The 26,149-nt window shown below is 53.8% G+C and overlaps 1 protein-coding gene across 1 annotated transcript; it reads right to left on the bottom strand.

Annotated features, from left to right (window-relative positions):
* Positions 1–854: 854 nt before the first annotated feature.
* Positions 855–25,573, bottom strand: ATP1A2 (ATPase Na+/K+ transporting subunit alpha 2). The gene is made up of 23 exons (XM_070365910.1): positions 25,419–25,573; positions 20,621–20,725; positions 20,351–20,410; positions 18,738–18,941; positions 17,861–17,974; positions 17,477–17,611; positions 16,656–16,773; positions 14,444–14,712; positions 13,372–13,570; positions 13,138–13,247; positions 12,875–13,009; positions 11,648–11,837; positions 11,356–11,531; positions 8,067–8,203; positions 7,481–7,631; positions 7,228–7,396; positions 6,843–6,997; positions 6,446–6,569; positions 6,097–6,242; positions 5,766–5,896; positions 3,976–4,077; positions 3,789–3,880; positions 855–2,826 (listed from the first exon to the last, which is right to left on the bottom strand). Exons 1-23 carry the CDS (start codon positions 25,428–25,430, stop codon positions 2,798–2,800), a joined length of 3,063 nt encoding a protein of 1,020 aa, XP_070222011.1. The 5' UTR covers positions 25,431–25,573; the 3' UTR covers positions 855–2,797.
* Positions 25,574–26,149: the final 576 nt, after the last annotated feature.

Raw genomic sequence — 26,149 nt, 5'->3', positions numbered from 1 at the left:
TCTCTCCTGTTGTTAGGGACTCATGGGAAAAAGCACACCCTCCCATCCACCCCTCCATCCCCAGCACAGAAGCATCCCTCCTTACTGCCCATCACACCCTGTCCGAGAAGATTTCTGATGTCTGCTGCTGCGGCTCAGTCACTCAGTTGTGTCCGACTATTTGTGACCCCATGGACTGTAGCCCACTAGACTCCTCTGTCCATGGGATTCTCCAGGCAGGAATACTGGAGTGGGTTGCCATTTCTTCCTCCAGCGGATTTTCCTGACCCTGTGTCTCCTGCACCTGCAGGCAGATTCTTTACCACTGAGCCACCTGGGAAGCCTCCAACGTCCGCTACTTAGATGAATTTCAAGGATTGCATCTGCTTCTCCCTCCGTTCTTCCCCCTCCAAAGACAGCAAGTACAACAGTATAGACTGTTGACTGGTGTTGACAATCAGGGTCCTTCAGCCCACTGTCTCCTCCCCGCCATCCCGACCCTGCTGCTCATAGTAAGAGTGGCCTGCTTGTGGTCTGGCATGGAAAAAACAGACGTGGCCCTCAGGGTTTGGGCCTATAGATTCATGGACTCTTTCCTGTCCTAGAAAAGCCTTGATGGCTCTTGGGGTGGGTTCAGCCATCAGGAAGGATGGCCCCACTCTATTCTCTTCCGGATCGTTCTGCAACCTAACTTCTTCCTTTCTCTCTTGCTCCACTGACATCATCTGTTCCCAGGCTGCTTCCCTCTGATCCTTACCTCTTGCCCTCCCTACTGCCTCCTCCACAAGCCAAATCTTGCCACAGCACACACTTCAACACCACAGTCTGGGAGGGAGGCAAGTGCTAAGGATAAAAATCAGACTTGTGGAAGGGACTTCTTTCATAAAGAAATGCAACTTTATTGTTTTCAAGTACATACATACTGCCTCAAACTAATGTCTTACAAAAGGTCACCAAGTAAAGGTCTTGCAGATGCTTCTTTAACAAACACAGCAGATGATAATTAGCCCATGCATTCACTATTTCTAAATGGATATTCCTAAAGTGTCCAAAAAGTACTGTTTTAGGAGACTACATGTGCCACCCCTAGCGATATTGTTTATGCTCTTAATTTGCTAAACAAATGCCATTTTATTCATTGTGCAAGATAAACCTTTGTCCATGGTCAATAAATCTCAAATTCATCAGGCCCAAATTAATATGGTTTCCTGTTTCGTTTTCTAAGCCCCAGGCAATGACTCGTTATTTCAAGGTACTTCGGATAAAGTAAAATTCCAGTGTATTGAAGTAATAGCCCTTGGGAGGTTTTTTGCGGGCCTGATGTTTATCTGTTGTGCTTCCTTCCTGTCTGCCTTAGGTCTTCCATTTTCCTTAGGTGTGTCTCTCACACTCTTGGTTCACCTAGGTGTCTCTCTACAGGATATTCCCAATGCCTTCTAATCTAAGCCAGGCTTAGAGAATGGGCAGTGCTGCCAATAGAGCAGAGTGCAGGTGGGGAGGAGGTTGAGGAGGAAAAGCATCTTCCTGTAGGGACCTGAAACCACCTCCCTGTCTCAAGGGAAAGTGGGCACAATGATCATAGTGTGAAGGGCGTGTGCCTGGGCGGGACAGCCCTGCGGTCTGAGAGACCAAGGCAGGACTCCTAATGCTTTCTCTCGTGTTGTCCAGAGGTTCTAACCACGTCCACGACCTAAGCTCTTTCTGTGTGTCCCTGGAAGACAGGATGTTTCTGGAAACTTCTCCACCTCAATTCCAGCTCATGGCCTGGGACCTTCTTTTCCAGGGCTGGCTTGGCAGTGCCTGGGAGTGGTGCAGGTTCATCGGGGTGGGCATGATGGGGAATGGCAGCTCCCCCTCTCAGCACCACGTGGAACTTCTGAGGACTTGGCATTCTAAAGGCCAGGGTATTACCAAGGATGCTGACAGAGAGAACTGGAGTTTCTGTGACACCTGGGCCTTGGGGACCACCAGACCACAAAGCAAGTGTCTGTGGGGAGTGCCACAGGCACCTTGAGAGTGCAGCCTCAGTGAAACTCCCCAGACTGCTTTCTGGGTCCTGCCTCTGCCTCTGCGACCCTGGAATTTGGTCTGCTGGCGGGCTACTCTAAAGGGCAGGACTCAGAGCTGGGGCCGGGACGTCCACGTCAGAGGCCCCGTCATCGACCCCTCTCCCTTCCTGCCCACCTCCTGCACCATACCCGACCCTCCCACCTGTCCGAGCAGCTCTCCTCTAGCGTTTCCTGAATGGCCTTGGCTGGCAGACAGGCCAGCTTCTCCAACCTGTTCCCTTTCTGGCCTCAGGTCCTAGCACTCACCAGGTGGATTCCAGGTCTGAAGGGGAAGCAGGGGTCAGAGTTGAGCAGGAAGCAAATAGGGGTAAAGGTGGGAAGTAGGATGAGGCTGGGGAGATAAAGGGACCTTGGTGATCGGTGACAGCTCCCCTCCCCCGGTTTAGACAGACCCCTGCCTTTCGGTGTCAATCTGTTCTTGTGGGAGGTGGGGGTGAAGGGGCAGGGACTGCGGAGGGTTGGGGTACCCCTCAGTTCCTTGGATAAGAAAGACAGCATGTGGAATGAAGCAGGATCTGGGGAGGGGAGCCTGACATGTAGTGTCTAAGCTGCTTGCTCCTAGTTAGGCCTCTGGGGCAATCATCCCAAGCTAAGTTACCCTCTCCCCCAACTTGGCCTGCTGAATTGCCTCATTGTCTAGCCCTCCCCCCCAAATATACCCCAGTGTTTTCCACCCCTACCCAATGCCATCCTGGTGACACCTCCAGGGCCCCCATCTTCTCTGTGCCTGCTCCTTCTTTCCGACCGGCTCAGTAGTAGGTCTCCTTCTCCACCCAGCCTGTTAGAGAGATGAGGGGTGGGGTTGCATCATGAGCTTAAAAAGAGGCAAGAGATAAGTGTCCTAGGGGCTTGGGTGGCCAAGGCCAGGTGGCACAGAAGCCTGGAGGGAGGGGAAAACAGCTGTGGAAGGTGGAGAGGGAGAAGGGGACTCCAGTGAGTGGGGCCGTGGGTTAGGGGGAAGGAGAGGCCTGCTCTTAGCACAGGGGCCGGTGGGCCCAGACTGGGATGGGGGTGAAAATAGAAATGCCAACAGGGACTGTTCAAGTAATAAGTGAGTTCCTTAAGGGCAGCTGTCCATGGCTGCTGTGCAGAAATGGGGCCTGGGGTCAACAGCACCTGTGATTTTTCAGGAGAAGTCAGAAATTCAGGTTTTATGTGAAAGCCCCTAAGTTTTAGACATTAGGCCAATTGAAAAACAAACAAACAAAAAACACCCGCCCCATACAGGGCAGCCAAACCAAACAATATCCACGGACCATATTTGGCTTGTAGGCCATCCATTTTCGACCTCCACTAAGTGACCAAAAATGCTTGTTGGGGGAAAAAAAAAACACTTGGTTGATGCCTGGGACTTGGGAGGCCTGGGCTGTAGGGCCAGTTCTGCGGCTCCTCTGTTTTTGACCCTGAACGAATCAATTCACCTCTGCCCCTCTCTTTGTCTGTAAAATGTGGAGGTGGGACTAGATGGCCTCGGAGGGCCCTTCTAGTTCCGATGTTCTGTGATTCCAGGTGGAAAGTGGAGGGCCTCAGAGACCAGTTAGGTGGGACCGGAATCTGAGAGGATGAGGTTCCGCGGAGTCAGGGCTCCAAGGTCCAGGGAGCCCAGGATGCAGGGCCCGGAGGGAAAGGCGCAAAGATCCGTAATGGGGATGGAGTCCGCGTTCAGAGCCCTGGAGGGTAGGTAGCCGACAGTGGGGGGTTGCACTTTGCGGGGTCGGGGTGAGGCACGGGGGTGCTTACCACCGGGATATCGCCGCAGGATCAGCTTTCGGACCTCATCGTAGATGAAGATAAGGAGACTGTAGGGGAAGGCGCAGAACCACCAGGTGACCCTGAAGGAAACAGAAGTGTCAGGAGCATCAGAAGTTGCTTCCGAGGTTCCAGAACTTGGCTCCTAGCAGGGGGGCCCTTCCGAGGGGACACTCACTTGAGCGGGTACATTCGGAGAGCCACGCCCATGCCCGGGCAGTAAGACAGAAAGGCCGCCAGTGCTGTCTCCTCCAGGAGCCCAAAAATCAGAATCTTGTTTCTGGAAAGGCAAAGAAAGGAGGGTAAATAGGGTTTGAGCGGAGGGCGAGAAGAGGGGGCAGAGATCTAGGGTGACCCCTGGTGGTGGAAGGGAGAGAGGCGGGAAGAAATGCCGAGGAAAGGCTACAAACGATGTCCTCCTTCTTCAAACGCCCTCTTCTGCTGCTGCTGCTGCTGCTGCCAAGTCGCTTCAATCGTGTCCGACTCTGTGCGACCCCATAGACGGCAGCCAACCAGGGTCCCCCGTCCCTGGGATTCTCCAGGCAAGAACAGTGGAGTGGGTTGCCATTTCCTTCTCCAAGGCATGAAAGTGAAAAGTGAAAGGGAAGTCGCTCAGTCGTGCCCGACTCTTAGCGACCCCATGGACTGCAGCCTACCAGGCTCCTCCGTCCATGGGATTTTCCTGGCAAGAGTACTGTGTAACCAAACAAAGATTGTCTTTATTTTTTCTTCTTACTGGTTTCACCACCGATTGTTGTCTATAACACATACGTTCATTCATTGAAGAAATGTTTCCTATGTGTTGGGTGATACACAGCCCTGTGCTGGAGAAGCTTCCTTCTGGAGAATGGGGGCCTGCCCTCAGGCATCTTATAATCTTGTTAGTGCTCCAGGCACATGGCCTTTGAAAGTGTCGTCTCCCCAGCAAGATGCTTTGGAAACCCCTTCAGGACCCATGGGTGTCTTACACCTTCTCAGTGTCTTCTGCAGCCCCTGGTAGCTGCTGGTCGTAGATACTCAATGAAGAATGGTTATGTTCCTGCTTGCTGCGCCCTGCACAGTAAGGACTCTCTACTCCTTGTTCTCTCCTCCCTGCCTTGTCCCCATTAGTGATTTTAGCTCAGTGGAATCTCTTTCTCTTGGGCTACCTTTCTTTATCTAACAGACACTTCCCCTTCTTCTCCCTGGGATCTTAATGCTCTTAACTTCACCAGAGTTTTGGCATCTTTTTTTTCTTCTTCTTCTTAAAGTAAGAAATTGTGACAAAACTCACGGGGATTGTGCCCATTGCTTGCAGTAATAGAAAAGAAAGAAAATGGGGGTGATACCTTCAGTACTGATCACCATCCAGGCTGGAATTGCAGAGGAAATCACTGAGTGCCCCCCGGATTCCAGGCTTTGGGATGGATGAGCCACCCAGTGTAACAGCTGCGAGCTCAGCCATTCCCCGCTGGGTGACCTCAGGCATGTCAGAGGATGTATGTGAATCACTTAGCACAGTGACTGGCACCTGTAACTCACACTAGTAGAAGGCCCGGAACTTGACTCCGAGTAACTCTCTGCCCTGCAAGAATAACACCACCATCACAAGGCAAATGCTACGAACTGGAGCCACCTGCCAAGTGGAGGGGAACACAGGAGATCCTGTATTTAGGGCTGGCCCAAGGGTGAGGATGGGTGAGGATTAGAGTATAAGATGGAAGGAATGGAGGAAGGGACAGAAGAGGTATGGGGAGAAGATGAAAAGGAAGATGGAAGACCATTGTGAAGGAGATTTTAGAAGCAAATCGAAACTCATCAGAAACGGTCATAGCCCTCCTTCCTCTTCTCTCATCTATTTCCAACAATGCTACAGATGTACAGCTGGGCAACTGCCGTCTGAGACTCCAGCAGATCTGGGCCTGTATGGGTGGGTGAGTGTGTGCTCTGCCCGGTGGGTGGGGCCAACAGGTGGTGGGCGGCGCTCACTTCATTCCCTGCTGGAAAACTGAGTTGCGGCGGGTCTTGCAGATGATGAGGTCAGCCCATTGCACGACCACAATGCTGGCAAAGAAAGCTGTGTGGCATGTGAACTCCACCACCTTCCGCTGTTCATAGGTCTGCGGGGGGCAGGCAGAGAGAGGTGAGAGAGTGAGAGGAAAGGGGAGGACCAGAGTTCATTATGCTCCAGGGCGGATGTTAAACACTGGGCACCTGCACCATCCTTAGCCTCCAATCCCACCAGCCCCCACTGACCACTCCTTTCAGGCGTTCAGCCCCACCCTATGCACATGCATCCGCACTTACGCGGCCCACTCACCCACTCCTGTCCGTAGCTGTCCTCCAAGTCATTCATGGACCGGTCATCCCAGTCTAGGCGGATTCCCAGAAGCCGCGAAGGTAGAAAACCATTCTCTGCCAGGATCACAAAGTAGGTGAAGAAGCCACCCAGAGCCTGGATCATCCCTGTAGGTGGGCAAAGGACAAAGGGCAGGGCCTGGGTCAGAGCAGGTAGCAGGGTGGAGCCAGCCCCTCTGGGCCAGAGATGGACATCGCTGACCCTTGGGGAGGCGGCCCTTGTTCTGGAATTTTGCAGGGGAATCATCCCTTCAAAAGCCAGGAAAGGCATCCTCTTGGGGTTCCCTCCTGAACCCAGGGTCTGGCCGCACCGATCTGTCCATAGGCCATGCTGATGAGCCTCTCGTTCACCAGCTTGTCCGTCTGCGGGTTTCGTGGCTGCCGCTTCATGATGTCACTCTCAGCTGCCTCATAGGCCAAGGAGATGGCAGGGACCTGTGCAAGGGGGCCGTGGGTGGTGGGGAGGGCATTTGAAGGGAGAGGGTGGGAGCAGAGGACAACCAGCAGTGAAGAATCTTCGACACAATTCACACACTTAGTAAGTTCCCCAAACCCGCTCATCCTCCAGGCCTGTGCTTCTCTTCTCTGCAACCCTCCCAGCCTCCTCGGGTGCCCCTGCTGCACCTCTTCTTCCCTCTGCTGCCTATCCCTACCCACTGCAGCCCACGACTGCCTTGCCCCACCACCTCCTTCAACCCCTGGCCTCACCATATCAGTGCCCAGGTCAATGCAGAGGATGGTCACGGTGCCCAGAGGCAGGGGGATGTTGGCGATGATGAACAGCAGGAAAGGGGTGATCTCGGGGATGTTACTGGTCAGGGTGTAGGCGATGGATTTCTTCAGGTTGTCAAAGATCAGGCGGCCTGTGGGGAGGTCCTGAGGGCATCAGGGAGGCTGGAGGGACCCTGCCCACCCCTGGCTCCTGCAAGCATGGCTGCCCATCTTCCCAGTAGGGGGAGATTTTGTATTGGAGCTAAATCAGAAGGTGGATGCCTGAAACCCTGAGTTGAGTCTGTAATTGAGGTAAAAGGCAGGGAAGCAGCTGTGCCAGCTCGGAATCCGGGGTGCCACCCCAGCCCGTGCAGTCCCTCACCCTCCTCCACGCCAGTGACGATGGAGGCAAAGTTGTCATCCAGCAGGATCATGTCGGCGGCCTGCTTAGAAACGTCGGAGCCGGCGATGCCCATGGCGATGCCAATGTCCGCCTTCTTTAGCGCCGGGGAGTCATTCACCCCATCCCCCGTCACCGCCACAATGGCTCCCTGGGGAGAGGGTACAGCCAGAGCTGGGGGTGCAGCCCCTGCACACGCCTGGCCCTGGCCCTGGCCCCTGCCCCCCACACCCACCTGCCTCTGGCAGCCCTCCACGATGATGAGCTTCTGCTGAGGAGACGTCCGGGCAAAGACGATCTCCGTGTGATTCTTGAGGATCTCGTCCAGCTGCTCCGACGTCATATCTTTCAGGTCAGAGCCGTGCACCACACACGCCTTGGCTTCTCTGGAGGCAGGGGCAGAGCCCACTGATTCCCTGGAGCCTGAGAGCACCCCCTGCCCCTCCTCGCTGCTGCAGGGACTCCCCCACAGCTTCAGTCCCCCTCTCCTTCTGCAGCTCAGTGCCCTGCCTTTCCCACTTCTCTCTTAGAGGGGATGGCACTCAGTCCTCCCCGTGTGGCGTCACCGTGGTCATCTGCACGTGTGCTAGGCCACGTGCTGGTTACACGTATCTCGCTCCCATAGCAACCTGGCAGCGCAGAGACACCCTCATCTTGAGGAAATGGAGGCTCAGGAAGGGAAAGTGATGTCTTCATGGTTACACAGCACAGCCTGGTCACCCACTCAGGACCAGGGAACCAGAAGTTAGGGAGAGCCCGGGATGCTCGAGCGTCCTGTGGGAGAGGCTGAGTTGATGGCGAGGGGTCCTGCGGAGCCTCACCTGGGGTTGACTTGGCTAACAGGAATGTTGAGCCGGGCGGCAATGTCCTCCACTGTCTCGTTGCCTTCTGAGATGATGCCCACGCCTTTGGCAATGGCCTTGGCTGTGATGGGGTGGTCACCGGTCACCATGATCACCTGGCGGGAAGAAGAAAAGAGAGAAGGAAAGAAGCATTCCGTTCTTTTCTCCTTTTATTCCTTCCCCAAAGTCTTCCAACTAAACAGTGGGGCTGGAAGTGGGACCAGTGGATAGTGGGTAGTGAGGCTGGAAGTGGGCCCAGCCAAAATGACTGAACTGTGTGTGTTTGGGAGGGAGGGTGAGAGGGAGAGATGGCAGGTTGTGTTCAGGAGATACACAGAACATTTGCCTAAATGCAGGAAAGCCTCTCTAATAGCGTAACGAGGTTAATGCGGGTTCCCTGTAAGAGGAGCCTCTAGGATTGTTTAGGAGTTTGGATTCCATGGGATACAAGATTGTCAGAGTTGGAAAGACTTAACAGCTCCTTCATCTCACTGATGAGGAACTAAAGGCTTCGGCCGTCTGTTTTAGCCTCTTCGGTTGCAGCCCCTTCATTGCTGCATCCCAGGAGCCAGGACGGACATGGCTTTCTTACTGCTCAATGTGGTGGCTGCTGGCATCCCGACTGGACTGGGCAGGGATGGGAGGGGACACCTCCTCTGGCTCTCTCTCTACCTTCCGTCTCATGCTCCTCTGCCTCTGCCATCCCTTCACCACGGGGTTCCCCGCCTCAACAGCAACGATGTTCATTGCTGCTGTTGCAGAATGGATGCAGTTGGATGAGGTGGGTGGTTAGCATCTGAGAGGCTGGATAAGAGGCTTTTATAAGCGTCAGAGCTGGCTTAGGACAGCATTTGCATGTGGGGGTTTTTGGAGTGAAACCCACAGATCTGAGAAGGAAGCCTCTTTAGGCCCCACTGCCTTCTCTTCCACCCCCAAAGGCCATACGGGCCTCCCAACTGAAAGACAGAAGCATCTTTGCAGTCCTCATCCTTCTTCACCTCCTGAGGAGTTTGGCCCTGTCCACCACCCTCTCCCTGAAGCCCTGTCCTCCCTTGGTAGGCATATTCCTGCTTTCCCAGAAACATCTCTCCTGAGCATCTTACAGACCCTTCCAATGTCAGGGCAAGTAGAACTAGTGATCTATTCCCACCACCCTCACTGAGCCTCCCTCTCTGCTCCCCACCTGAGATTCTGTCCCTCTGTTCATCCAGTCCCTCTGTCTTCTAGATCTTCCTTGCCTCTCGATTTGAGTTTGCCCACCAAGTTCTCAAAACATCTGTCAAGTGTTAACTCCTCCACTCCCTTTGTCGCTGCCCTCATTTGGGTCATTTCCTTGCCTGTGCTACTGTGTCACCTTCTTACACTGTCTCTCTGACTCGAGTTAACTCTTCTCCAAGTGCAGCCCCTCCTCCATGTAGGTCTAGCCTCCTAAGAGCTAGCTCTGTCCTGTGATACCTGTGACTCCCAGTGGCTCGCGGGATAAAGCCCAAGACTGGCATTTAAGCAAAGTCCTTCCAACTGGCCCTGGCCTTGGCTCCAGTCTCCATCCCAGCCACTCTGCAGCCACCTCCCAGTGCCACCCCCATGTGCCCTGAACAGCTCAACCACGACAGGGTACACGCTGTTCTCTGCTCCTGCCTTCCACTCCCTCCCTCCTTTCCAAATGCTCTTCACCCTTCGAAGACCAGATCGAATATCATGCCCTCTGTAAAACTGTCCAGTTCTCCAAGGTGGACTTAATTGCTCACTGCTGCTCTGAGTTTCCTGGACGTGCCTTCCCAGGCCTGGCGACAGTTCTGATCATGGCAACAGGCTGCCAGGTGACAAGGGGAGCATGGGCTTTCCGGATGAGCTGGCCAGGCTTCCTCTAGCCAATCTCCCTCTTAATAGCAGTTTTATTTTGGGAAAGCTACTTACCGTTCTGAGTCTCAGCTTGTTTTATTTTTAAATGGGAGTAGTGATGCCTACCTTACAGACAAAGAGTGGTGGCAGGGTTCAGAAATCACATATATGTACATATATACACACAAGTGCTTGAGTGTGATGGTTAAAAAATAGCAGATGCCTTGGTTCAAATCCCAGCTCTACCACTTACTAACTCTGAGGCCTTGGGCATGTTACTCTAAGCCTCAGCTTCCCTTCTGTAAAAAAAGGGAAAATAGTAGTGCCTACTTATAGGGTTGTAGTGAAGATCAAATGAGATCATGCGGATTTGGTGCTTAGAATAGTACCTGATACATATTCTGGTGGTGGTTGCTGTTTAGTTGCTCAGTTGTATTCAACTCTTTGCGACCCCATGGACTATAGCCCACGAGGCTCCTCTGTCCATGGGTTTCTCCAGGCAAGAATACTGGAGCGGCTTGCCATTTCCTACTCCAGGGATCTTCTCGACCCAAGGGTCAAACCCACGTCTCTTGAGTCTCCTGCTTCGGCAGGCAGATTATTTACCACTGGCGCCAATATAAAGCCTCACAAAACAATGGACTCTTTTTATTATTAGAGTATCTGCCCCTTAGCAGGTGCGCAAAGACCCTAGCTGTTGAAATTGCTCTGTGATTAATTTTAAGGCATCTTTCCCCCAGAGGGATCATGAACTCTGGAGGCCAGGCACTGTATCTTATTTGTTTTCGTATCCCCAGTGCCCGGTTCAGCCCTCAATAGACAGACTGAGTTGAACTGCTTTGGGAGTAGGTGAGATGTTGAAAAAGGAAGAACAAACGATGGCCTCAGAACTGGCAACTGGACAGGCTAAGAGTGGTAAAGAGCTGTATCTTGGAAACAAGAAAGTAACCAAGATGGAAAGGACTTTTGTTTGTTTGTTGAACACCAGCACCTTGAACAGTGCCTGGTACATACTTGGTAAACAATAAAACATTTGTTGAATGAAGCACACACGTAGCACAGAAGAGGGAGTAGTTGTTGAGAAGGTCTAATCTCATCCCAAACAGCTAGAGAGAAGGAGTGGGCAGTGCCTGGGAAGGGGAAAACAACTAGATCTCCAAGACAGGGGTGCCTGATCAGCTTGAAATCAGAGTGGAAGGAGCTGTGCCCTGGAGAGAGAGAGGATGGGCATGGAAGACTGGTTACTCTGAGCAGAAGGACCAGAGTGAGAGTCTAAGGCAGGGCTGAAACTTTCCTTGCAGATGGATAGCTTCTCCTCTTGGTCAGTGGGAAGGAGGCCACCCGTGGTCGTGTCTCCCCAGGGAAGCAGCCCTCACATCCCCTGGACCTTTGGTGTTTGGGAAGAGGGACGAAGTGAGGCCGGTACCTTGATGCCTGCACTCCGGCACTTGCCCACAGCATCGGGAACGGCAGCCCGTGGAGGGTCAATCATGGACATGAGCCCCACGAAGCAGAGCTTCTCTGTGGGAAAGTTCAGCTCATCCGTGTCAAATTTGAAGCCCCGAGGAAACTTTGCAGAGGGCAGATTCAGTTGACAGAAGCCTGAAGAGGGCAGATGGGAGGAGTGAGAGCAGGCTGGTGGTCACTTGGGTGTCCCCCTGCGCCCCTCATCCCAGGGAGGCCTTCCTGAGCCCTGCTCCCTGCTTCTGTCCCCTCACCCAGGACGCGCTCCCCGAGCCCTCCCAGCTCCAGGTAGGCATTCTGGAAGGCATCTTGCATCTCCTTGTCCAGAGGGATCTCCTTGCCCTGCACCAGGATGGAGGAGCAACGGTCCAGGATGCGCTCAGGGGCCCCCTTCATCACCAGCACGTGGCTCTGGGGGCTGTCTTCTCGCTCGTGGATGGACAGCTGGAGACAGGACAGGCAGTTACAGAGGGGGCCAGACTTGTCTCAGAAGCTCCAGCGCCCAGCACGGGGCCTGGCAAAGAGCAGAGGATGGTAAGAGTCCCTTAATAAAATAATCCCTGAGCTATTGACCACTAGCAACATAGCGAGAGTCTCTGTGTGTGGATGGGTGTTTGGACCTCATAGTCATAACCCTGCAACCTGCCGGTCACTTTCCCATATGACATTTATTCACTCAGCAGATATTTACTCTGATCACTTAGGACAGGCCCTGGGCTACGGGCGACGTGGCTCCGTCATCAGCATGCCCCATCACCATACTGGGTTCAGGGGGCTTTACCCATATGGCTTTTTAGATTTTATTTATTTATTTATTGGCTGCGCTGGGTCTTCGTTGCTGCATGAGCTCTTTCTCCAGTTGCGGTGAGCAAGGTCTATTCTCTAGTTGCAATGTGTGGGCTTCTCATTGCCGTGGCTTCTCCCGTGGAGCATGGGCTCTAAAGCACACGGGCTTCAATAGTTTGCAGCTCTTGGGCTTTAGAGGACGGGCTCAGTAGTTACGGTGCCTGGGCTTAGTTGCCTTGAGGCAAGCGGGATCTTCCGGACCAGGGATTGAACCCGTGTTCCCTGAATTGGCAGGCAGATTTTTAACCATTGGACCACCAAGGAAGCCCCACCCCTATGGTTCTGAGGCTGCTGTCCTGGCATTTAACAGGGACAGGCTGGGGGATACCCTAAGGATATTTCCAAAGTATGATTCAACTGAATGGAATGGAACTGTTAGGGGACTGGAGCCAGAGGATGTGGAGAAGAGTTGAGAGGGTGGCAGCTTATAGAAACAAGAAACAAAGATTTGGGAGCTGGGGACAGGAGTTGGTTGCAACCAGACGTCTGGTCATCCATGCTGCCAGGGGGATGAGGCAGGGGTGAGAGGAGCTGATGCTCAGAGGGCCTCTCTCTGCCTGAGGATTCCCCCTTGACTTTGTGTGCCCCTCACTCCCATCCCTTCCTCTCCTCCTGACCCGGCATCCAAACCCCACCTGGTACTTATTGGTTGAGTTGAAAGGGATCTCTGCCACCTTGGGGTTTCTATCCCTCATCTTCCTCACGGAGCCGCAGGACAGCTCAATGCACTTGAGGAGAGCTGACTCGGAGGCATCACCTGCTGTGTCCCGCTGCCAACAAGCAGAATTCAGTGTCACAGTGGAGGACCAAGCACACCACCCTCTGGGCAGCCACAAGGTGTGAAAGGGGAAGCTGTGTGTCAGGAAAGGGGGTAGACTGCGAGGACCCCCCACCTTACCTTAGACACAGAGATGTTTTCCTGCCCTGCCTTGAACACAGCACGGTTGCAGAGACCAGCAATCCGGGATAGGGCAGTCCATGTCGGGGATCGTTTGTCAAAAGTGGCCCCTGGGAGGAAAGGAGGGAGAAGAAGGAGGTTGGCTCCACTTTAGAGCCCTTATCTCATCCCACCCGCCCTGCCAACCCCGGTGCTCTGAACATTCCCCCCCGCTCGGGTAAAGCGCCCAGTCACCAGACTGATCTTCCGTGGTGTCGGCCTCATGGATCTGATTGTCGAACCACATGTGGGCGACGGTCATGCGGTTCTGGGTGAGGGTTCCGGTCTTGTCGGAGCAGATGGTGGAGGTGGAGCCCAGAGTCTCCACCGCCTCCAGGTTCTTCACCAGGCAGTTCTTCCGAGCCATGCGCTTGGCTGTCAGGGTCAGACACACCTGGTAGAGAGAGTGGGCAGTAAAAAGGGCTCCACCTGGAGCTGGAGATGACCTTGTTCTTACCCCAGACCATGGCTCTGTCCCTCCTCTCTTGATCCTACTCCATGAACATGGAGAGGGACCTAGGTGTAAGTCGTGAATGTGTGCCACTTTAGACATGTTGAGCTGAGATCATGAGTGTATATTTAGGTGAAATGTCCAGTAAGGAGTTGCAGGTGTTTGGCCAGAGCAGGGTGTAGGTATGTGCGTGTCATCAAAATGGAACAGGCACCAGGGACTGGGAGGAGAAGAGCTCACTCGGGTGCATTAGGAGATGAACAGAGCACTGAGGCCTGACGACCAGTGAGGGGTGGGGAGAAGGAGACGCTGCAGGGAACAGGGGAGAGGAGAACCAGGGCAGCAACCTGTCGCAGCCCTCAGCAAAGGAGAGAATGCTAGGGACGTGGACAGCAGTATCCATTTCAGCAGCACAGTGAAGGGTGGGAGCTGAGGAAAGGTCACTGGATTTGCTAGTCACTCACTGGTGACCTTTGAGAGAGGCTTGACAGGAGGGTTGGCCAGGACGAGCTCCAGATGGCAGTGGAGAGATGACTAACGAGGGTTGTGAGGAATGGTGACTAGCAAGAGCCCTGGGAGCAAAACTGAGTGCTAAGACACAGCCCAACCTGACACTTTTCTTACTCAAACTCTGAGCCAGGCACTAAAGCGGACTTTTTCAGACCCACATTCTAAGCCATGTAGTAATGAGAAATCGAATGTGTGATTTTAGAGGCTAAATTGTGAAAAAATTGCAGAAAAGCTATAAGCCTCTCTTGCTTTTGAGGCAGGGGAGCAGAGCCCTCCCCGGGTAGCCCCTCAACCTGACCCACTCACGGTGACAGTGGCCAGCAGGCCCTCGGGCACGTTGGCCACAATGATGCCGATAAGGAAGATGACCGCCTCCAGCCAGCTGTAGCCCAGGATGAGGGACAGTACGAAGAAGGAGACCCCCAGGAACACGGCCACCCCTGTGATCAGCTGAATGAAGTGCTCAATCTCCATGGCTATGGGCGTCCGCCCGACCTCCAGGCCTGAGGCCAGAGTGGCTATACGGCCCATCACCGTCCGGTCACCTGTGGCAATCACGATGCCCCTGGCAGTGCCTGCAACACAGGAAGGGATACCAGGTCGGGTACCTTGGGGATCCTAGGAACTGAAGTCCCTTCCTGCTTCCTGGGAAAGGAAAGCCAGCACAGCGTGCATAAGCCAAGGACTCCCATCCTGGAGGGTGCCTCCAGAAGACTACCTCCCTTGGCTTCCTCTCCCAGGACAGATGGCCAATCCCAGAACTCAGTGCAACAGCATGTTATTCTCTCTTATACTTGGACCTGGGGCGGGGGTAGGGGGCAAATCCTTGCAAATAAACTCAAAGTTCACATTGAGGAGATTCAGTGAATGAAATAAAAGTATTGCCTGTGGTTATTTCAGTAAAATCAATCTCATCTCTTAGATCTTGTGTGTGCTTAGTCATGTCTGACTCTTTGTGACTCCATGGACTGTCACCTGCCAGGCTTCTCTGTCCATAGGATTTCCCAGGAAAGAATACCGGAGTGAGTTGCCATTTCCTTCTCTAGGGGATCTTCCTGACCCAAGGATCAAACCCACATCTCTTGCGTCTGTTGCATTGGCAGGTAGGTTCTTTACCACCGCGCCACCCTGGAAGCCCTAATCTCACACTTGTTATCATTTAAAAATATAACAATATTTTTGAACACAATATATTGTGTTCGTAAGTAAATTTGTAAGTAAAGCACTTATGGATTTTCCATGTAGGCATAAGTTTTTGTTTCTCGACACTAGGTACAAATCTCTCTAGAAGAAGCTAGGCAACCACTAGCTCTTAGGTAGACATTCCAGGGGTACTCAGGGGAGGAAGTGCACTGTTGTGGAAAGAGCATGCATCGGAACCCGCCAAACCTGGGTTTGCATCCTTGTGTGAATTCCTTCCTACTGATTTTAATAATGAAATGAGACAGTGCTGTGATATACCTAAAGCAACATCTGGCACATAGTAGGCCCTCCAAAAACATTAGTTCCATTCATTTCCTCTCCTCTCTCCAAAGTCAGTTCAGGGTAATCAGTGGCATGTTTTACGAGGCATTTTTACCAATTGTGGGAAATGCAGAGCAACTTTCAGAATCTCAGGACATTAAAACTTTAGGAAACAATGTGTGGTGATATTTTTTGCTGTGAATCCAACTTGCTGAAGGAAGGGAAAAGCCCAGAGAAACAGAACACACTGCAGAGAAATGAGATACAAGAAGGGAGAGGTGTGTGTGGAGGGGGGAAGGGGGAGGCGGCAGATACAAGGCCCGTTTGACCCACTTTCTGAGGCTCATTGTCTAGTCAGACACTTCCTCCCACCAGCTCAACTCAGCCCCCGACACCACTCACAACCACAGAGGGTAGGGTTTCGGGTGGGCCTGGACTCCAGCCACTCGGCGGTGACAGCTCTGGGGCCTCTTCCTGGCCTTTGGTTATCTCTAGAAGCCAGAGCTGAGGGCCCACCGGGCAGCCTGTGCATGACCAACAGTTCCTTTGGTGAAGCCCAGGCCTGGAGGCGGCCTGAGGAAAGGCCCGAGTGTTCACCTGGACTGGATGCTTTCTTACCCCTTCCCCAGTCTGGGTCCTGGTCAAACAAGAGTCAAGAGGTGAAGCAACTAGCCCTAGAACCAGGAGTGAAGGGGGCCATCAGTCAAACCAGAGACTTCTAGGAGTTGAGGCTGGTTTGGGGGATGTGTGTGTGTGTGTGCGTGCATATAGTGGTCTTGGCTCATATCTGAAGGCTTAGGAACCCGCTCTGTCCTGGGGTGGACAGAACAGAGCTCTTACTGTGGGGAGGTAGCTATTCCATGGGGTCACACTGCTGGAGAGATTATTCCTGTAATACTCAGGGCTCCAGACCCTTTGATTCCCTTCTCCCTAGCCAGGCTCTTGACAAGCAAGCATGGCCACAGCCCCATGGGCCTGCCTGGGGACCCACGATTCAGGCTCCTCCCACAGCTGCTGCTGGAAGCAGGGGCTCCCCACCAGGCTGGTCTCTCACCTTCCACACAGTTGGTAGAGAAGAAACAGATATTGCGGGTCTCCAGGGGATTCTCGTGGGTGAACTCGGGGGAGCGGGTCTGGGGTTCTGACTCGCCTGTCAGGGAGGAGTTGTCCACCTGAGGAGAAAGGCAGTGTGGGGGTCATCAGATAGGCAGACACGCTCGTGCGCACACAACTGTGTCCTGACTCCAGCCACACTCAGTCACCATGACACTGGAGACAGAATTACACTTGCTCTCATCACATATTTATAGTGTTACTCAGCTATTGTCCCTGCTCTGGTTTGGAATCTGGGCTCATCGACTTCTTCTGTGACCTTGAGCTGGTTACTTAACCAATAGTGCTTCTGATTTACTCTTCTTTAAATGGAAATGGAAGCAGAATGTCTGCACTGCATACCTACAGGGGCGCCACTAACTCTGTAGTCTGTGAAAATGGCACTGTCTATGGTTGTGTGGGGAATGACTATGTGACCACGCACAACATCCCTGGGTGATTACACCACTCTGCCAGAGTTAAATTAGATAGCCTGTGTGAATGTCTATAAAGCATCTGACACATACTCAATAAATTGTTGCTATGAAGTGGATATCAAAGAAACTCAAAGAAACACCCAGGGTGCAGAGCATTCACGGCACACAGATACAAGCAAACAACGTGCAAGCTCTAGTATAGGACAAGGTGGGGCTGGGCACTGTGGGAGCAGGTGTTGACACCTGGACCCGAGTCTCCCAAACTTTAAGCCTCTAGCTGGCCCCTCGCAGCCTTAGACAGCTTGCTTTTTAGACTCCGCCAGTAGCTCTGACACGGCGCCCTCACCTTGCAGCCATGAGAAGAGATGATCCGGAGGTCAGCGGGCACGCGGTCCCCACCCTTCACCTCCACCAGGTCGCCCACCACCACCTCCTCCGCGTTGATCTGCATCTTCTCTCCTTCTCGCACCACAAGGGCTTGCTGCGGGGAAGTTGTGCTCATCTCTACCCCGACCTTCCTCTTGCACCCGTCTCCCCCCTCACCTCCAACCCCATCAAGGAGAAGGACAAACCCGGCACCCTTAGAAACAAGATAGGTCCCAGTGTGGAGAACTGGAGGGTCTTTTCTGCCCAAGCCTCCTTCTCTGAGCACAAGGAGTTGAGAAGAGCTAAGCCAGACTCTTCCAGAAACCTAACGCCCCAGCCCACAGCCCAGCCCCCAGCCATCTACCTGAGGCACCATGTTCTTGAAGGAATCCATGATCTTGGAGCTCTTGGCCTCCTGGTAGTAGGAGAAGCAGCCAGTGACGATGACCACAGCTGCCAGCACCACGCCCAGATAAAGCTGGTAAGGACAAAGGCTTTGAGGGACCTGACTTTTCCCAGCCCTAGAGGGACAGCTGCCACTCAGGGTGAGAGTTTAGTGGCCCCTTTGTTTGTGTCTGAAAGTGAGAGTAGTGGAAGAAAGTGTGGAAGAAAGTCCCCTCCCACCCCACCCCCCAACCTGCTAATCCCCAGCCGCCTAAGACCATCCCCTCCCACCCCACCCCCCAACCTGCTAATCCCCAGCCGCCTAAGACCAGAGGGGATGGGGAAATCGTAGGGAGTCCCCAGGACTAGGGCTTCTTGAGTGGGGAAAGACCTGGGGGTGGAGACAAGTCCACTTAAGTGTGAAGGAACAAGGAGAGGCTGTCTCCACCATGAGTATGTGTGTTGGAGGGGGTGTTTCTAGATGTGTATAGAAGGCTTCCTGGTGGCTGAAATGGTAAAGAGTCCACCTGGAGGTCAGGAGACCTGGGTTTGATCTCTGGGCAGGAAGGTCCCCTGGAGGAGGTCCCAGTAACCCACTCGAGTATTTTTTCCTGGAGAATCCCATGGACAGAGGAGCCTGGCAGGCTACAGTCCATGGGGTCACAGAGTCAGACCTGACTGAGCAATTAACACTTTCACTTTCAGAAGCCTCACCCCTTTTCTGTCCAAAGAGCTGAAGGGCTGTGGGATTGTACAAGAGGTCTTGCTCCCTGCCTCTCCCCGACCCACTGTACTGAAGATTTAGGGCTACAGGACAGAGTCATTGGCTGGTTCAGAGGTCAGGTGTGCTGGCTTACATTGTCATTGGACGGTTCATCCTCCATGGCAGCCTGGATGCCAAAGGCCAGGAAGCAGAGGATGGCCCCAATCCACAGTAGGATGGAGAAGCCCCCGAAAAGCTGACGACAGAACTTGACCCACTCAGGGGTGGTCGGGGGTGGGGTGAGGGCATTGGGTCCATCCCGAGCCAGAATGTCCTGGGCCCGCTGGTTGGTGAGGCCCTGAGGGAGGTGAAGAGAGGTGAGGGAGCTGATCTCACATCCAGAACCAACCTGGCCCTTCACCATTTCCCGCCAGGAACCTCACAGGGGCATAATGTCCAGGTGGAGGGAAAAATCCCACCTGGTTGGAAGGGGTGGGGGTCATCAGGAGAGGCCACATGGAGGAGGTGGCATTTGCAATGGGTGTTGGAGGTTTTGAAGGCTGAGGATATGGGCTGTGGCTCCCCCAACTCTGGTCAACCTTGGGTTGAGACACATTTTGGTTAGGGCCCCAGTAATCTCCTCTGGAGGCAGCCTGGATAAGGCTCTCTGAAAAGACATCTTACTTGGCCCCGTCCCCCCACCCTGCCTCATCTCTCTCGTCCTTCAGATTCTCCCCTTCACCAAGGATTCAAGAAGGTCCTACATTATTGACCATCAATGTCACACAGCCTTGGTCTCCACTCATCACTTTCCCCAGAAAGCTTCACCTCGCCCTTTATCCTGAGCCCAAGGCTGGCCCAGACATCCCTCTCTGGTCCCCTTGTATCCCAGGCATGATTCTAGGGCTGCACTCACCACAAGGCACTGGACTGCTAGATTTTGAGCTCCTTGAAGGCAGAAGCCATTTCTTAACTATTTTTCTATCTGTCCTCTTGCTTATTCAATAAATGTGTACTGAGCGCCTACACGTCAGGCAATCGAGTCAGAGCTAGGCTCCAGGGATGGACAAGAGCCACAAGTCCCTGCCCTGTGAAGCTGATGATCTCATGAGGGGATACACGATAAACAGACATTACCGCCCGATAGTGAAACATGTTATTTTAAAAAATAAGGTAAGGTCAAGGATGGGGGCATAGAATTTTCAAAAAGGCAGTCAGGGAAGGCCTACATTTTTGATGAATGACTTATTACTTTTCAAAATGATGGGCTTGGTAATGTGACGTGTCACCAACTATTGACGTAATCAAGGGAAGTTACTCTCCCCAAGTGTCCTTGCTTTAATGAACAGGGCTCCACACCTGGCTTGTTGTAAGACTCAGGAAAGTGGCTAATCTTACCCCAGTGCTACGTGCATAGTGGGCGCCCAGGGCTTTACTGTGACAGCAGTCCTGGGTTCCCTCACTACTACAGGTATGTCGGTTCCATGAGAGGTGTCACTGAGCTGCTGCCCGGAGGCCCTCTGGGGCCTTGGGGTGTAAGGAGCCCTGGCTTCCAGGCAGCCAGGGAAGGAGCTATAGACTAAGAAGCAGATGATCTGCACCCTAGTTTTGGCTCTGCCACCAACTAGTCCCTCATCTCTGGCCTTGGGTTTCCTTAACCATAAAGAGGGTTGGATTTGAATTTTAAAGCTCCTTTTTCCCTCAGGCTCTCTCAGGGAAAAGCTTCTCTCACCTCTTTGGTGCTTCCCTAGACACCCCTTCACTGACCTTGGACAGATCCACTTGGTACTTGCGGCCCAGCTCATCCAAGGACAGCTTGTGGTCATCCTGGGGAAGGGAAAGCAAGTTGCTTTGGGGAAGAAAGCTGAGCATGTCTAGAATGCATCTGAGGGCACTCAGAGCACAGCAGGGGAGCAAGGAGCATGAGAGGCTGGGCACGGGCATCCAGGAGTGCACGGGCTGCATGGGAGACTTTCCCACGTGGGAGACCCAGCGTAGGAGATTTTCCCATGGCCTGCAGGGCAGGCTGGGGCTCACCATGGCCACTTCCTTCTTCAGCTCATCCAGCTCCTTCTCTTTCTGTTTCTTCTTGCCGCCCCCATTTTCCGCAGTGGTGGCTGCAGGCGAGTACTCGCGGCCGGCCTGCAGGAGGAAGGGAGGACCTAGGGAGTCAGGGAGGCTGGAGCTTCTATTCCGACTGAAGGACTGGGAGCCCAGGCACTGGGAGTGGAGGCCAGTGGATTCAAAGTCAGTGGTCATCCCAGGGGAGGAGAGGGGATGCAGGGTGTCAGGGACCCCAGGCCCTCTGTTTTCAAACTGTTGGCAGAGTCCTGGGGCTCTGTGTTTGAACTTTAGGAAAGGCCGAGGGGCTCAGGACTCAGGAGCCCACCTTTAGCTGTTTAGTAGCTGGGCTTCTGCTAAGATTTTGTTTGTTGAAAGAACCCTTAAAGTAAAATAAACAAAAAGCTAAAAACCACCATCTTACACTGTTTGGAGTTCTGGAAGGGACTGGCTGGGAGAGTTCATCCAGTGGGTAGAAGCACCCTGTGGGAATGTCTTTGTCTCAGCGTGTGACTGCTTGACTCAGAGGGGAGAAGAGAGAGTTAGGAATTTGGGGGGGTAGGAGTCTTTGGGGAGTCAGGGATCAGGGCAGAGAAGTGTCTAGAGGAGGGGGGAGCCCTAGTGTCTGGTGGTGGAGTGTGGAAATGATGGGCAGGGCTCACAGACTGAGAAATCAGTAGCTGGAGGGTCAGTGCCTCCAGGAAACGGGCACTCAGAGTGTCCTGTTGGGCAGGCCTGCCTGTGACGGGGTAAAAGGCGATTTACAGGACACGAAGCCTCAAAGCACAACTGGGTGAGGAGAGGACGGGGCCCTATTTGTCTAAATAGAGAAGAGATCATCTCTGAGGATAAATCTGAAACTGAGGATGCATGGGACTCCTAGGGCCAGACATTCCTGGGTCCTCTGGTGAAATCAGGTGGACATTCTAACTGGAGTTTCCCAAGGTCACCATTTCCCCCTCCTCTTACGGGTCAGTGGGCTCCTCATCGCCCCCAGGCTTCCGGGGTCTCACAGGGGACTTTGTGGGGAGAGGGTGAGGAAGCTTTCCTTCCAAGGGGTCTTGGGCGATAGGACAGGAAGGGCTGAGGAGGCCTGGCGTGGCGTGGCCAGTGCCTGCTCGCTCCCTCTTCCCCAGGCTCCTTTCCCAACTCCTTCAGGCCGTGGCGTCCTTGTCGCCAAGGCACTGCTCAGTTGCTGTCCTGTGCCTCTACTTCTCCTGAATCCCAAGTGCCAGGCCAAGGCTTCAGGGATTAGTGTTTCTATAGAAACACTCCTATCTTTCCCATAAAGAGAGGATACCTGGGTGGGATTTACATCAAAGGCTTTGTCCCCCCACCCCCACCCCCACTTTTTTTTTCAGGATAATGCTTAAAAAAAAAAAAGACCTTTTCTTTTAGAGGAGTTTTAGGTTGACAGCAAAGCTGAGCAGAAATTACAGGTTCCCATGTATCTCCTGCCCCCACGGGCATGGCCTCCCCTACCATCAACATCTGGCACCGGCGGTACATTGTTACAATGGATGAACCTACATGGATATATCATTATCACTCAAAGTCCATAGTTTACATTAGGGCTCATTCTGTGGGTTTGGATGAATGTGTAGTGACATATGGGCTTCCCTGGTGGCTCAGAAGGCAAAGGATCCACCTGCAATTCTTTATCATGGAACCTGGCATTGATCCTTGGGTTGGGAAGATCCCCTGGAGAAGGGAAAGGCTACCCACTCCAGTATTTTTGCCTGGAGAATTCCATGGACAGAGGAGTCTGGTGGGCTACAGTCTATAGGATCACAAAGAGTCAGACAAAACTGAGCAACTAACACTTTCATTATAATGACATATATCCACTATTATAGTATATAGAGTAGTTTTACCGCCCTAGAAATCCATTGTGCTCAAGGATAATACAATTTTTTCCCATCAAAGAGGAGCAATCCAAGGAATGTGACAGCTGCCCTGATCACAAGAGATCATGCATCTAGCACCTAGATTCTAGCACTAGAAGAAATAGAAGTCTGACCAGTGAAATCAGGAACTGGGGTGGGGGCAGTGCAGTGAGAGGTGGACACTGTTATCACCTAGATAATGCCTAATGATCTATTTAGAAGGATGTGAGCTCTCCTAGGCTGTGTTGCTCAGAAATGCTCTTCTCAGCAAAGATGACCGGTAAATCCTGCATTTGTTTTCATGTGAAGCATCTATGAATCAGGGCTACTTTTGGCGTCCTGAAGGCTCTCTTCCTGGGGAGACTGAAGCAGCTCAACAGAAGGTGTGGGGAAGGGTTGTGAGTGGTACCTCTCCTTTCCCCAGTGACTTAGGGGGACTCATTGAATTGAATGTTTTGAAAAGTCCTAGATTCACCAATCTAATTCTTTGGATCCTGTCCTTGGTGGGACAGGGCTGAGAATGGTTGAAAAGCATTGAAGAGCCAAGAGGCAAGAGACAAGGCTAAACAAGCTTCTCTGTGACCCTCCACAGCTCCTAGGGTAGGATGAGGCCTGAGCATGCACAGAGGATTAGGCTACGACTGGGGGCCAAGGAGTAGAGCCCGGAGAATTTCTGCATACTTAGATATGAAATAAAGTTTGTGAAAATTGGAATCATAGGTATGGCTTTAAAAATTTGCCAGCCCACATATGCATGTCTGGCATGTACAGATGATGGCTGAGCAGCAACCCCCAAGTGCCCACCCTGCTCTCTTGCAGGCAGTCACAGAGCTGGGGACACACTGCCCTGTCCCCTCTCCCATCCTGGCAGAGATCTCAGGCTCTGCAGCCAGGAGCCTGCGGAGATCTGGGGCCAGCGGGCTGCTCAGGCAAGAAAGAAAGAGAGGAAGCAAGGACCACCCCCCCTTTCTCCCTCCCTCATCCACAAGTCCACAAGTCCCCCTCTCTGGACCTTGAATGCTGAAGGAGAACAGAGAGTTCTTTCTGAGAGAGCCCAGGGCCAGGACACAGTGGGGGCAGCTGGAAATCAGCCATCGCTCCCCCCACCGCTGCCCTTCGGTGGCAGCTGGAGCAGGCTCCCTCCCCACCCGGCTGTCCCTCCCCCCAGCTCCCACGCTGCCCTTCGAAGCCACAGGGGGAGGCCACAGGGGGAGGTGGTGACAGTGAGCTCTTGCTCTGCAGGGAGCAGGGGATGTGGATGGGGGTGCCTTCCCTCTTTGGGGGTCTCAAGGCTGGTTGAACTCTAAGCTGCAAGCCCTAAGGGGCCCCAGCCTCAGTCTGAACAGAACCAGACCTACTCCCTGGCTTGCTACTGGGGGTGGATGGGAGGGAATTCGTGGGCACTGGGGGAAAAGCGCAGGCCCCTGAAGAAGTCAAGGTCAAATCGCTTCTCAAGCAGGACTTCTTGAGCTGGGTCTACCCTGTGCTAAGGCAGAGGAGGGGAGAGGTCAGCGGTCCTGTGCCTCAGCTGGGGACTCCCGCTCCCTGCGGGGAACAAAAGACGTCAAGGTGCAGCTGAGAGTCCCCAGACAGTGTATCTTCCCACGGCTGTGAGCTCTTCCTCTGTGAAGCCCACACATCAGAGACAGCTCTTCACAGACCCTCACGTGCCCCCACATGCTGACATCTATGCCCACTCATGTCGAAGGCCTGCACATTTGCAAAATTGTCTCCTGAGACACAAACACAGGTGCTCACCCAGGAATATCTGTATCAACCGCAGTCTATGGAGAATGCATGAGTCACCAACACACACACACACACACACACACACACACACACACCCCAGTTCTATTTATAGCTCCCACCCCAGCTCAGGAACCCTGGTGTCCAAGCTCAGAGTTTTCCCAGCTGCTAAACTTAGTGCGAAACCACGTCCTTGCCTGACCCTCCCAGCCCCAGAGATGCCCCCACAGTTCCCCCTGGCACCCTCTTTCCTCAGCACCCTCCCATCCCTGTTGTTCCCCAGACCCTTTCCCTCTCTGCTGTCTTTGGCCAACATTCCACAAAAGGAAAACCGCTAGGCGCAGGATGTAAAGGGACTGGATCCCTTTTCTCCATATGGAAATTTCATTTCCAAGAATTCAAAGCCCTGGCCCTGCCCCCCTCTGCCCTGGTGGTTGTTAATCTTCCCCTTGGCATACTCAGTGCTGCAGAATGCCACAGGCTGGGGTGGACTGAGGGGGGTGCCGGCAGCTCTCACCAGCCTCTGGGAAAGTCCTCGAAGTATGTGGCTTGGAGCTGGAGGACAATGCTGCCTGCGACGCGCAGGGGTGCTGGACAGGGGGACTCAGGGCACATTTGCTTTCCTCCACGCACTCCTCCCAGCTGTCCTGGGAGCTCAGGGCCCCTGGAGCTGGTGTGCACAACTGCTTGGTGACTCAGGAGTGGACGGCCCCTGTCCCTCTCTCCCACCTCACCTTGGACCCCCATCCCCCAGGCTGAGACTCCTAGAGGAACAGATAGTTTCAGCGGGGGGCGAAGGTGGGGAGCATTGACAGTGGCACAGATCCCTGCAGCTGGGAGGCCAGAGGGTGATGATGGGGGTGTGGTGGGGAGGCGCAGGGACAGAGATGGGGCGGGGAGGCGGCAGCGCTGGAGGAGATGCGGGGCTGGGCTGGGGGCTGCTGCCGCGGAGGAGGAGGAGAGCACAGCGGGTGGTGAACGCTGCGGGTCTGTGCACACAGCCTAGCTGGAAGGCTCTTCGTTCTCCCACTGCTCCTCCCTCCACATCCCATCCTGACCTGTCCTTTCCCGCCAGCCTCCCTCACATTCAGAGAGCCCTACGGCTCCCTCCAGAGTGACCCCTGCTCTTTGGAGATACTCACCCCACGGCCCATCTTGGGGCAGAGTGGCTGAGGGACCTAGACGGGAGAGGTCGCCAGGAGGAACCCAAGCCCAGATCACCAGTCTGGGGCAGTGGCCAGAGACCCCGGCAGACAGAACGAGACAGTGAGCAACAGGGTAGCTTTAAATAGGTCCCTCTCCCCCTCTCCCCCGCCTTCCACTTCTCGGGAAAGAAACGTTTGTTGAAACAGGATCTCTGAGGACTCCTCCCCTCCCGCCCCTTAAGCAACTGGCCCGTGGAAGGTCCATTTGTCCCGCTGGGTGCTCCCCCTGGGTTCCCCTCACCCTCCGAGGCCTGGCACCACCGCCGAGAGCAGCGGGGCGGCGGGGGAGAGGGGGGAGGGGGGAGGGGGGAGGCTGTGCCCCGTGGGGAACGCGCCCCTCAGGACGGGTGCCGGGGACCAGTCCTCTCAGCCTGGTAGAGGCCGGAGCCCATGAAGTGCGACATCTTCCTCTCGATTTCCTGATGGGGAAACTGAGGCCCAGGGAGACTGACAGTTTGAGCTGATGAAACAGAATCAGAACCCAGGTCTCCCGAGTCTGTATCTAACCTCTCAGAGTAAGAAACGCAGACTTTTTCCTGCACTGTTAGGTGGTGGGGTGGCTGAAGCCAGGGGAAGGTAGCGTTGGAGCCCCAGGCCGGCCCTTAGATATGAGAGTCAGAGACAGTGTCAGGAGCAGCATGGAGTCTGCTTGGAGACAGAGGGCAGAG

Source organism: Bos mutus, chromosome 3 (genome assembly GCF_027580195.1).
Source record: "Bos mutus isolate GX-2022 chromosome 3, NWIPB_WYAK_1.1, whole genome shotgun sequence".
Taxonomy (NCBI): Eukaryota; Metazoa; Chordata; class Mammalia; order Artiodactyla; family Bovidae; genus Bos; species Bos mutus.
This window is presented reverse-complemented; position numbering and strand designations above follow the sequence as displayed.

Excerpts from the sequence above, each read along its gene's own strand:
- ATP1A2 (XM_070365910.1), bottom strand. Across the intron at positions 16,774-17,476 it reads TCTCTTCTCATGGCTGCAAG|GTGGACAACTCCTCCCTGAC; the intron begins GTGAGGGCGCCG and ends CTTTCTCCTCAG. Across the intron at positions 13,248-13,371 it reads CACCACGGAAGATCAGTCTG|GGGCCACTTTTGACAAACGA; the intron begins GTGACTGGGCGC and ends CTTTCCTCCCAG.